At 34.0% G+C, this 13,629-nt stretch overlaps 1 protein-coding gene across 11 annotated transcripts in view; it reads left to right on the top strand.

Annotated features, from left to right (window-relative positions):
* Positions 1-13,629, top strand: part of KCNT2 (potassium sodium-activated channel subfamily T member 2) — a 144,229-nt gene that overhangs the window by 103,825 nt on the left and 26,775 nt on the right. For all 11 annotated transcript variants that reach the window (XR_010373412.1, XM_064454747.1, XM_064454744.1 and 8 more), the window contains 5 exons: positions 413-642; positions 1,482-1,698; positions 3,033-3,138; positions 3,419-3,591; positions 8,727-8,861. Coding sequence is in view for 10 of the 11 variants with exons in the window: in XM_064454747.1 (XP_064310817.1) it covers positions 413-642; positions 1,482-1,698; positions 3,033-3,138; positions 3,419-3,591; positions 8,727-8,861 (861 nt within the window). In the remaining variant the exon portion in view is untranslated. The remainder of the gene's footprint in view (positions 1-412; positions 643-1,481; positions 1,699-3,032; positions 3,139-3,418; positions 3,592-8,726; positions 8,862-13,629) is intronic.

Genomic DNA, 13,629 nt, shown 5'->3' with positions numbered 1-13,629 from the left:
TAATTCTCAAAATGGTTTCCATTACGTTCAATTGTTTCATTATTCATACAAGGAGAATACTTTTTCATATTATATATCCATTATAGATCCATTCTTCTACTAATATTTTCCCAGAAGGGACAATTCATCTGATAGAAAAAAAATCAACTGGAACAGCATTAGAAGAATATAATGGGGATTAAGAAGGCTGGATTCAAACACCTAGGGGTTCATGAGCTCATAAAAACTGCTTGATCAGAAGTAGCCTATTTAGGAGATAACATTTGTCAAACATATTTGTCAACAAAAAATCTGGAAGTGTTCATAATCTGCACAATATAAAAAAAATACTGGAGGTTCATTTTTGATAGTGGAAATTCTGGTATATAAAGGACTATGCAAAATGAACTATGCCTTTCCTTTTCTAATTAAGGTTTGGAGTCTGTCTGATTGGTGTTAGAAAGGAAGATAACAAAAACATTTTGCTGAATCCAGGTCCTCGATATATCATGAGTTCTACAGACATATGCTTTTATATAAATATCACCAAAGAAGAGAATTCTGCTTTTAAGAAGCAAGAAAAGCACAGAAAAAACCATGAAGCAAAATTATCTTATCATGGAACTTCTAGGTTACCTGTACACAGTATAATAGCCAGCATGGGTAAGTAAAAACAAAAAAAACCAAAACACCACCAAAACCCAAATAAAACACAAACAAAAAATCCACACAAAACAAAAAAACAAAACCAAAAATACCCCAACACAAAAAAGCCTCATACCATATTCTTATTCAATGAATAGTACATTTTAAAGCTTTTAATAGTGTATCCTTAAAAATTATAATTTAAATATATAACAAATTATAATACTGTGTGGAAAGAAAAAAAAAATTAAACACTTGCCCTTGTATTTAACACACAAAAAAAATAATCACACACACACACACCCCCCAAAAAAACCCAAACACAACAAACAAAAACCCACAACAAAAAACCCCAACATAGTTTAGTTATGTTTTTCTTTTACTTGACAATATGGAATTAAACCTCTTAAGACTGCTGTATAAAAAAGTAATAATAAAATGCATGCAAAACAAAATAATTAAGAAAATCACATGGGTAATTCCTTTGTCATTTATAACTGGTAGTTTGCAATAAGTTTTCATAAGCTTCTTTAATTAAAAAAATGCCTTTGCTCAATAAAAACTTACAGGTTCTTGATACATATATAAAGAGAGAGGTTAATTATATAAGGTACAATTTTTAAAAGGTAGTTAACAAGAAAAATCGATAGTAATGGTCAGAAAATGTGCTACTTTGCAGGAAAAGACTTCCTCAGGTATAGTTTAAATATTTGTTATATTTTAATGTAATAAACACAATCAATATAGTATTCCTTTCAGTCTTTGGCTATATACTCGGGTAATCCCCACTAAGTATGGGAATCTCATTCAAATGTTTTGACAACCACACTGAGAAAATGCTTTCAACGCTACTTCAGGGACAGTGGCTATGGATTTACAAGATACAGGATGCCGAACATCCAGCGGACCTACGCTAGCTCTTCCTTCAGAGGGAGGTAAAGAGGGCAGAAGACCCAGTATAGCACCTGTTTTGGAGGTTGCAGACTCATCCTCACTTCAGACATGTGACCTGCTAAGTGACCAGTCAGAAGATGAAACTACCCCATCAGATGATGAAGTCTCTGCAGGCTTAGAGTACGTATACTAAATATAAAATAAACAACAATTTGAAAAGCTGATATTATGTAAATGACATGAATGATTTTTGACATACAGATCAATCCAAGCAGTTGTAACATGCGAGACTATAAAGGCCAATTATGAAATTATTCCCTTTTATGAAATGCTATGTTCTGTTAGCAGAATGCCATTATAGCTATTTTGAAATAAGAAAACCAAAGCAGATTAACTCCTCCATTTGCTGGAGATTTTCTATACTCCGTTAGAGATCTAGTTGTGCATTGCAATTTTCTTATAGCATTTTTATGACCATTTCTCTTACATTCTCTAGTAATAAAGACAGGACTCAACTAATTTGTAAACAGATAAGTATTTCTGTCCTGAGAATGCGATGATAATCAGATCATTCAACAGGGTTGTTGAACGCTGGGCCTAGGTGTCTGACTTCAAAATGTAGGAATAACAAAAAAGCAGTATGAGTCAAAATTATTACATCTAATTTAAAATGCTTGTTAGCATGTTACTGAAAGTAATGTTGCATTACTCAGATAAAAACAGAAGATTCAATCCTGTAACTGCCATGCAGATAAGCAATTATGTTTATTGGGATTACTGACAGAGGTATTGAAACTGAAATACACAATTAAGGCAGTGGCTCACCTAGCACAGTTTCCCATCTCCAACAGAGGCAAGCATGAGAAGCCCCAGGGAAGATCATAAAGCATCAATGAAAAAAATAATAGAACACGTCATCTTAAATTTGCAGACGGAAATACAAGTATTTAAAAGGCCTCTTATTAAAATCTAAGGCCAGTTAGAAAATTCATCTCATCTGCAAGAGGATTTGCCATTTAAAATCTATTCCAATCATGTGGAAAGTACATTATTAAAGCAAGAAGGTAGTAATGACCTCACTCATTCTTGATAAGTGTTTGAAAGAAAAGTGGAGAAGGAAGAGCAGAAGTACCACAATTATTTCTATTACCTTTTCTTCCTTAGATCCTTCCTTAGATGTTTCCAGTACATGTGTTCAAAACACTAGGACAGCACACTATGATACGTCAGCCCATTTCCAAAGATGCCTATACAAAAAAAAGACAAACCCCAAGAAAAATTCCTTCAATACACAAAAGCATGCTAGCTATCACTAAATTGTATCACATTGGTTGAAGCTACAGAATATTTTCCTTTGATCCTTATTAAACATAGTTCATTTTGTGTACTTGAGTCTGCTAGGCTACAGATAACAGCAAAACTTAGACATAGGTATAAACATCCCATAAAATAGTTGTACAGATAACTGTGTTTCTTTAATTTGCTATACTAAAAAAATGTTTGTTTTATTCTAGGTATGCCAAAGGCTATCCTCCTTACTCTCCATATATTGGTAGCTCTCCCACATTCTGTCATCTTCTGCATGAAAAAGTACCATTCTGTTGTCTAAGACTAGATAAGGTAAAGGGAGTTTCTGTGACTGGATACAACTGCATTCTCATTTGTCACTTGCATCTGAACAGAATTAAATTCTGCTTGCTGCTCAGAAATGAGGTTTGCTCAGCACTCACTAAGCCGTAGTATGTTTTCTCATCCTTTTCATCACCAAGCATTTGTTTATGTCTGAACAGGTCTATATCAGGTCATCTGATACAATTTTCTGTGTCTAATGGTAAAACCCTTTAATGGGCTAAATCACTTTATTCATATCCACTGAGCTTGTTTCCTGTTTTGATTATAGGGATGCCAACATAACTACTATGAAGACGCCAAAGCCTATGGATTCAAAAATAAATTGATTATAGTTGCAGCAGAAACTGCTGGAAATGGCTTATATAACTTCATTGTTCCACTCAGAGCTTATTACCGGCCAAGGAAAGAACTAAATCCCATTGTATTACTTCTGGATAACCCGTAAGTAGATTTTTTTTTTTTTTATACAGTTTAAACTAATTTTACCATTACTTCAATAGATGATCACTCTTCACACACGGCCAACTTAAAATCAAAAACATTATGGCGCATTTATCTTTGAGAAAAGTTGGCGACAAAAATAATACCCCGTGTTCACTTTCATATATAAAATTGACTTTTTACTGTCTGTAAATGACCATAATGAATTTAAATGTACTTATTCCTCACAGCCGATGTTGCAGCTAAGCATTTCTTAAAAATACCACAAATAATGTGAATATTACTGCAGTAACTTCATAACCACTGTAAAAAGCAAACTGTGTAACAGTTTCACAGCACTTCAGATGATGCTAACCTACTTAACACAAGGCACTTAGTGGCCTGGACCAGTTAGGAATATTTTTAATAATATTAGCATCCAAGATAAACAAGTTCTTTAACTCCGTAGGACACCCACACCTACATACTTTGTCTACTATTATATGAAGTCATGGAATAAAATTAAACCCTGCAATATAGTTGTTACTACCGTATCTGTCTGGAGATTGACGGAATTCATGGCCTTTCTTGCACCAGATATTCAAAATTGATACTGTTCACATACTTAAAATCACAATTTGGAAGACACAATAATGGAGGTCAGCCACATACAGAAAATTAGCTCAAACTTGACTCAAAGAAATGATAGCAGGAGAAATTCCTTATAGGTTCTGATTCTGGGCTGACGCTTCCCTTTGAATACATATGTTCTAGTTTAAGTGATTTATTATACAAAGACGTGCTGTGAAGTGTCCCACTTTTGCCTCAGACAGCTCTTGTTGAAGCTGTATACACCTGTGTTTGCAAAACAGAAGCTTTTTTAATGTACATATTATGGCATAAAGTGAATTACACAAATTGGCAAAAGCCTAAATTAGGCTAAAGGACTTCTGATTTTACTTTCTTAGGGTTAAAGATGTGAGCATACTGTGCCCTCTAGTGCTTGTTCTCTTTTCCAGCACAGTGGCTGAGCTTACGTACTTTAGTATTATTGTGACATTTACAGCTAAACCCACTTTTTATTAGCATAAAGTAAAAGCTATGGTTGCTAATTAAACTAATACCCATAGTGTTGTCTCTCTCTATACAGCCTTTGCAGTGACTCATCTGAAAGGCCAGCATGGGACTGCAGAAGCTAGCTGAAAAGCCAGCACGGTTTTCATACATGTGTGAGATAGAATTCAGGCTACCATTCAAGTCAATTGGAATTTTGGGATTTACTTCATTTGACTTAGGAATTCAGCCACCTTCGATTAACATATCTATACCTTATTGTTATATTCCTATTTTCTTTATTTATCAAGGCAATTTATTACAGTATGCTTATTCTGATATCTACACATCATGTGTTTTAAGATTTCTGCTGCTTCTTGGTATGTAAGAAGAAACACAGTAAAATTTATGATTAAAAGAAACAATGCAATAAAATACAGTATCTTCGTTTTCACATTCCTTTTTTAAAATAAGGTTTTACCTAAGATTGGTCATTGACTTGAATGCAGCTGTTGGCACAAAAATCAAATAATGATTGGGTTTCTACTTCACATTTTAATTGAGAATTCTTACTGCTTATTTTAAGTACTCCTATTCTTATATTTGGAATTTTACTGTGCCATAAAATTTCTGATTTAAGAGGTGCATATATTAATAAGCATGTTCATTCTGATCATTCTTTTATGATCACAGCAAACTGTTGATTCACAGCTTTCTGCAAACCTATTGCCTCTTTAAAGTGATAATATACTGCCAAAGTTTAAAAAAGGTTTTGGGGTTTTCGTTTTTGTTTTCTTTTTTGTTTGTTTCTTCATTTTTTTTAAAAGCTACCAGTTTATTGAAATATTTTAGAAGAGATGCTGCTGTTGTGATATTGTGTTTCCTTTTGTAATCCCATCTGCTGCTTAGGCCAGATATGCATTTTCTGGATGCAATCTGTTGGTTTCCAATGGTTTACTACATGGTGGGCTCTATCGACAAGTAGGTGAAATAACTGTTAGAAACCTTAACATTGTAGTGCTCAGTGGTTTGTTGTGTGTATTGTCATTGCATGTTTAAGTGTGTGTTGTATTTGAAGGTTATCATTTTGCATGCATGGTTTGTGTCTGTGTGCTATAATTTGGGATTTTAAATTTCTGACTTACAAAGGATATCATTAGTGAAAAGTATGACAGGAAATACGGGTTAATATCTTCAAAATCATAAGATAAACACTTATTTAGGTGGATTAATATTTTTCTATAAATTGCCAGGTTTAGCCCTGATTCTAGTGTCATTCTATACTTAGTTATAATTGGTTTGGTTTTACTGACTAGGGTTTTGTAAAGATAGGTATGGAATGTAGACAGTACTAATACTGATAGTCTTGAATGTGTCCAACAGTCTTCACCTTCCACTACTTAAAATATCACCTATTCCTACATTTCTGTCTTCATCTCTGCTAATACATTTTTGCATATCTGGGTTTAGCAGCATAGATTCAATGTAAAAATCAGGCAGAAACAAGAGAAGAGCAAGGGCTAATCAGCGTCTTAGTAAACTCCTGTGTGTAGAGTGTCAATTTAAAGAATAAAATGGTTTGTTTCACTACATAGCTAATTTTGAGCTGGGCTACAAGCCAATAATACTCATTCCCCAGGTAGAAATAAAAACAAAACAAAAAACCAAACCCACCCCCCAAAAAAACCAAAACAACTTATTTCCTGCCCTGAATTAACAGAATCCAGATTCAAAGTTTCTCTATCTCAATCTGTTGCAACAAGGGCTTTAAAACTACTTATAGCAGTGACATAGTTACAGATTTACCTTGGTGATATAGTCATTGTGAGATTTGCAAAGAACCTACAGAAATTGTTTTCACTTTCTACATATCTTTCTCTAAACAACAAAAATAAAGTGTCTCGGGTGGTTCACATCATCTACTTTAACTCTGTATTCAAAAACAATTATAGAAAGAATTCATACCAGCAGAATAATTGACTCGAAGTATCCAAAGTAACTGATAACCCAAAAATGTTAACCTGTTTTTAATAACATGGAAATTTAAACTTTCATTAAATTTTCTGAGTTTATTTCAAAAAGGTAAACACTAAATCCCTCCCTAAAAGTGTTTTGCTGTACGTAAATGAATATAAGACAGAAATGAAGCATATAGTCTTTGAAATAAGTGTTTATATAGAATTCTACAGTTTAGAGTTCTAGCATGAACTTCTGCATCTTTCCTGACAATGCAATTGCTTTAATTCCTGATGTGATAACCAATCGTATTTTGTAGGGGGTTTTTTGACATCTGTTTTTATCAATAGCAAGACTTTTAAAAATATAGTTCATGTTTATTCCCTGTGTTTCCCTAAACATGTTTTTAAATCATACACAATTAATAGAAGTTGATAATGTCTAAGAACTACAATGTAAAAATGTGAAGCTTGCTTTCTTATTTAATAGGTGTAGAATACATTCTCAAAGTGCCACTTAAAACCTTTTAAGTGTCTAATATATTTGTCACTTGGACACCTGGCATGAAATATCATCTTAGAAAGAACAGCAGCAAAGGAATTACTCTCATTTACTACTCCTTTTTGTTAGAGGTGGGTGACCTGCAGAATAATAGCTTTACCATAATTCATAGCTGGGATGAACCAAAATATGTCATCAAGTATTAGAAACCTGTTCTACAGTCTTCAGGTAAAAGTGATGTGAGAGCTGTTACTGAACAGATTTCACCACTATGTAGAAATCTATTCAGTGTAAAGAAACCTATAGCTAGAGGTACCTGAGAACTCGAATTTTAATACTTCTAAATTAGTATTTTAAAAAAATACTCCACAAATTACTTGAATGTAGCCGTTAAAAAAAAAGAGCAGCAGAAAATACATATATTTCAGAGTATGCTGCTATTTTCAGGCATCAACTGAAAGACTGAAAAAGCAGAAATACAAATTACTCAGAGAAAGGTCAGAGTTCTATTTGTGCACTGAAGTTGTTAATATAGATCATGTAAAATACAGGCTGCTTCTTCTTGTAGTCAACCACTGGTGATACTGCACAGTTTAAAAAATATTATGTATTTGTTTTGGAAGGACATGTATATCATGCAAAATAAATAACACAAATTTGTAGAGTTTTCCTTATCCAACATTTTGAAAAGAATTTATAATAGGTAATGTAAACCTAGGAACCTCAGAAGATCATTGCTGAAAAGAAAAACTCTATCAGGACAATAAGGCTTAACTATTATTATACAATGCCAAATGGGAAGCAATTATAATGCCAAAACAGCTTTTCACCTTGGAAGTAGACAGAATAATGCAAAAATTTAGTTTCCTGGTTTCCCTTGGAAACCATGAAATTCATAAAGATTGCTAAAGGTTCCTAGCACTCTCTATTATTACAGAAAAGACCTTTTTAAACTTTTCAAAAGGTGCTTAGCTTCTGAGGAAAATATTGTTAAAAAATCCAAACATGCTTCATTTTGGAAACAAAGCTAAAGGTATGATGGGAATGGTAACTCAGTTGCCTGTGAGTGTTTTCTATGGTCAGGCTTCACAGGAAACATTGTCCAGCGGAGTGCAAACTTTTACTGATGCAAAGCTGCTCCTAAAAGCATTATGAGAACACTCCAACTCACAGATTAACCTAAAAGAGAAATGTATTTAATGTCCCAGAAGAACTTTTTTTAGCATTTTGAAACAGAAATATAATTGTGGGAAAGAGGAACCCAGAGCATTTATTTTGTTCCATTTATTGCCAGAAGTAACTGCAATGAAGCAAGTTGTTGCAGCATGTAAGGACTTCCCAAGTAACTGTTAAAGGTCTATTTAAAAAAGTTGAAATAAATTTATTATTTTAGCAAAAGGTGAGGTACTGTAACAACCTACTGAAGTGCATTCTATATGACTTCAAGGAAAGTAATTATTAACATTCCATCAATTAGTTGCCATTATATAATTGATATAGATTATGTTGGAAGTTATGATACATACATGGAGATGAAGGGAACCAGCAACTCGGCCTGTGATCTGCAAATTCCAACCATCCCTAATCGTTTAAGTGTTCCATATTTAAGTTGCTCGTTTCTTTCTCCCTCTTTCTCTTCACAAAAGCCTAGATGACTTACTAAGATGCGGGGTCACCTTTGCAGCTAATATGGTGGTGGTGGACAAAGAAAGTACAATGAGTGCCGAGGAAGACTACATGGCAGATGCTAAGACTATTGTAAATGTTCAAACACTCTTTAGGTAAGATATTTTTGCAATCTATCTATACATCCCCATTAATCATAAAATAATTAATGCCTTTTGTGCCCAGATAGGAAGTGATAAATTTTTTTTATTTCTTCTGCTTACATTCTCCCTTACATGAATTTGTGTCTTACATGGGCAAACCATTTCCCACCCTACTTAGCAATACACTCAGAGTATTGGTTATTCTGAAATCTCAGACAAAATTCTGTACATCCCAAAATTGGATGATCATTTTAAAAGTTAACTATGAGGTTTGCAGGAAGGAAGAAAAAGCTAATCTTGAAGACTTAGGACCAAAGATAGTTGAGAAAATAAATTTCTCCTCAGTGCGGTAGTCTTTCACAGTAATGCTAAAGCCAGTATGAAAAACAGATTCTTCTAAAAGGTAAGCAATGCATCACTATGATGTTAGTAGTAGGTGTTCATATTTTGAGTATTTAGTTTTGAATAAAAGTTAGGTTTTTAGGCACATGTATGCAACCTTACATATGACAACATACTAAGGGTCATGAAAGAATAATTGTATAGAGTGATAAAAAGAACAGGCTAGTAAAGAAGCTGAGGAGGCAGTGCCATGAAGAGCTAAACAAACTGAGATTTCTTGTTCTTTTGAGGACCTCTCCTGATTAAAGCCTCACTTTGTGTTAAATGTCTTGTTTCAACAGCTACCCAAAGACACATGTCCTTTTACACTGAAAAAAGTCTTACTTGCTTAAAAAACAAAACCAAACCACCCCCAAAAAAACCCCGCAGAAAACAAAATGCACTCTACAGTCAAGTATGAAACGCCGCCCTGATCTGGGGCTTAAGCCTAGCACGTCCTGTTCATTCTAGAAGACCTGGACAAAATTGTGTCCTTCCCTAGAGGATTCAGTATCGTCCAATATTGCTGCCCTTTCTATGTCAAGCCTTCCACATAAAACCAGAGAAAGGTGCACAGTAAAAGTTTTTTGAATCTGTCAGTGCCTACACTTAACCATATTGTGCTAGGCTATCTCACTGAGGTTTTGACACGTATCACTTAAGTTTTTTAGAAATACATTTTACCCTGAAATATAAAACAATAAAATGAGTTGAATAAAACAAAACTTTAAAACTACAAGTTGATTTTTCTGTAGTTGTGTTCTACCTTGTAAAAAATACTAAAAAAAAATGTCATAGCACACTACATACCATAGGTGTACAACTAGAACTCACTATATAATCATTCAGTTGTCTTGCACAATGCTTACAACTAGATGGCAGCTTTAACTCATATACGAGCTATATATCTGGTTCAGTATGATTTTAAGGCTGCATGGTACTTTTTACAAATATCAAAAGAAATCAGAATAAATACCTTGTTTAAGATCTAAAGATCCTTTTCAGATAACTTTGTAAACTTTCACAAGGAATGAATTATATTTTTTCTAATTTTTTTCCTAGTACATATACAATAATTTCACTGCATTTTTATATTATGTAAAAGTTGTAGAAATAATTAAGCTTTGGGAAGAGGCATACGGTAGGGGCATTTACCTGTTCTACAGAATAAACTATATTCATTGCACCAAGGTAAACAGTTTTGCAAATTCACTTTAAAAATATGTTCAAAGGTTTTTTTGTTACTGAATAATAGCTGATAATGCCAGAAACTAATGAAGAAGAGGCTGGACATAGTAAAGAACAACTGTACTTAAGTGACACCAAGGGAAATCATTGAGAAGATACATGCTAATCTAAACTTTATTGATTTGATTGACTCAGGCCAGCTCACCTTATTAAGGGCTATGGATAGGCCTGAAAAGGTGACATAAGTGTGCGGCAGTAGTGTTTGGCCTAGGTTGCCACTTCTCATATACCTGTTCTGACATTATTAATTTATGTCAATCAGGAAATAACCTGGCTTTGCCAGAAGAGTCCCCAAATACACCCCTTAAAGATAGAAGCATTGTTTACAATGACAGAGTTATTAGCACCTTTAAGGCGAGAAGCTGTTCCATACCAATTAAAACTGTGGTACAACGCTAGCTTATCTGACTTAATTACAGTTAAAGAAGTGTGACTCAAATGGTTACACTGGCTAAGAAAGGAAATCTTTAAACCTTTGAATGGGAAGGAACAAATTAGCATAGTTTAAAAGTACAAGGAGAAATTAGTAGTTTTGGACTGTGCCCTAGGGATTCTTTTCACTTTTTAATATGAAATATGAAGCCAAACATTGAGTCCTTACTGACATTTATGAGTCAACCTCAGAAAAATAGTGGGTTTCCCCAGGCAGTAGGTCTGTACTAGGAGGAGTATTTATATTTACTCTTGCTTTCTATTAATCAATGAGTTTAAATGTTGGTGTTTGGGAGGCCCTGTTTTTATCATCTAACATCTTGAAGGCTGTGCTTCAAATACTGCAAGAAGCCTATTGACAGCACATAAGTAGTCAATAGTTTGGCTGGTATCTAACAGTCAGCAGCAATTTATAGATAAAACAAATTAGGTGTTCTGATGGTATTACATTGTTTTCTTGGTTTATCTTTTTAGTCCAGGAAAGACCTAAGGATATATCTTGCTTGTCTGATTCACAAATATCAGTTCAAGAGCAAGCTACGTCTTCCATCAGGCTAATTAGGGCTTTCTCTGCCCCATCCAGTAATTTTTTACCAGAATGGGATAGAGAAGAGGGATCTTTGCAGTGAATTAGCCCGCTCCAGTGCCGAAAGCTTGCAGGCATTGTGCCTTACACCCAGGACAAGAGGCAATCTGGCCCTGACTACCTGGAAAGTCTTTTCCCCTAATTCTGCTAAAAGGCACTCATAAGTAAAATAGGAGTTTTACCAATACTAGGTTTGAAACTGATTTCCTAATATAAATCAGTTTTCTATCTTGGTGATAAACTAAATCCATCTTTAACAGAAGCCTAGTAACCTGCATTTTCTACTGTAAGTTTTTCTATTTTATCATTGGATCAGCTTTTAGTTTCCTGTTACTCTTACTTCTGAATGTTATATTGTTATTTTTCAGATATGAATTCCTGTCCTTTACTACAGCAATACAAGAAAATTTCCAACCAGAAGCATAAGTAATTCTATAATACAGAATTAATGCAGAAGAATTTTATTCTCCTTCCTCAGAACATTTAACACATTTGTTGAGCTGCTTAATAAGTACAAGTTCATACGTAAAAGTGTGCTATTGCCAGAACCTTTTTTTTTTTCTTCCCCCAATTTTCATGAGCACTTCACAGGTTTTTATAACACAGAGCATACAATTGACGATGTACACAGTTGCATCTCAAGGGTGTGGTTATCATCTATATAATTTATGTATGTAGACTCCATTCCTTAAGGGCTTAATCTTTAGTAGGAGATAAGTACACCTTGTATAATGATTCTGCACCACTCAGAGTTTGTATCAGAGTCTGACTGTAAGAGCTAAAAAGGTACAGAAATGCCTGAGCATGCACAATGCCTTTCAGGCTACAGTGGGGTCATCAAGTGATTCACATTCTCACCCAGTTTGCCAAGTATATTTTACTTATATGATCACATTCAATATTTAGTTATTCACAGAGACGTAACTGCAAACATAATTATGGCTAGCATTTCTACCATCATATGATCATATGTTCAGAACATGTTTGGGATCATGTGATCATTACCAGTCTTACGTTTTGGCATCAACAAACCTAGGAAAATGTATTGCATTAAGATGGCATAAACACATACTGACAGACAGTTTTGACATACGTTTCCCCACATTTAGGCTCTGCTTTGAATTGCCATTTCAGTGAAGTTCCTCCCTACAAAAATGAGGGAAAAGACTAAAGACTTCCAAAAAGGTACATTGGATTCCATTTGACACTAACTTACTAAATTCAGCTTTCAAGAAAACCACTTTAATTTTTATCTGAATTAAACAGAAGCCACATTAATGATGTCATTAATACAACAATCATATATTGTCACATGTAGATAAGTACTTTCAGGATCAGCAGACCAGAGTACAAATGCATGTCATGTTCTGATAATAATCTGTAGAGGAAATACTCAAATAACAATCTGAGCTCTATTCCAACTTGTTTATAGTATTTGCACAGCGTAAGATACCAATTTCTTTATAATCTTAGAGCCCTGAGGGCTGGGGAGGGGCCCTTTAGTCTGCCTCATGAAAATCTGTGTAATTCAGCCAGAGTGAAACTTTCGTCACTGTTTTTGTTATTGGAAGCCTCAGTGTTAATTTACACATATTTTGTATATGTAAATATTTTAAAGTGAGAATATAAGTATACATAAGTATACATTTAAATTGCTGAACTCCAAAGATGTGTCAATTTTCAACTATTTTGCTCAGTCTGCAGACACAGAGCATATAACCAAAACTCAAAAATCAAATGGACAGAGTACATAAGCCAGTTCTAATAAAACAGTATCTGGCTGCATGTAAACTACTAAGTGCAGGCTACATACTTTTTCATTTTTTGTTGTTTCCTACATATTTGTGTCATTTTTGACATTATTAAATAAAATGTCTGGTAGTGAAATTAAGTGGTTCCTTTCTAGCATTAAAATATTTTATAAGCTTAACCTTTGAATGTACGTTTGCTTCTTTGTGAATTCTACAGAGTATATTTTGTAGTTTCCTCTGCTATTATATCAGCATTTCATTGTGCCAAAACACACCACAGGTTTTAGGCACTTCATTAAAAGCATAGATATGAGCACAAGCTATAGTATATATTATAGCAGAGCCTTATATTTGTGAGTTCTTATAATTAGAGGTATAACTG

This window comes from Phalacrocorax carbo, chromosome 6, assembly GCF_963921805.1.
Source record: "Phalacrocorax carbo chromosome 6, bPhaCar2.1, whole genome shotgun sequence".
In the NCBI taxonomy this organism is placed as follows: Eukaryota; Metazoa; Chordata; class Aves; order Suliformes; family Phalacrocoracidae; genus Phalacrocorax; species Phalacrocorax carbo.
Note: the sequence above shows the minus strand (reverse complement) of the source record. Positions and strands in the feature narration are given on the sequence as shown.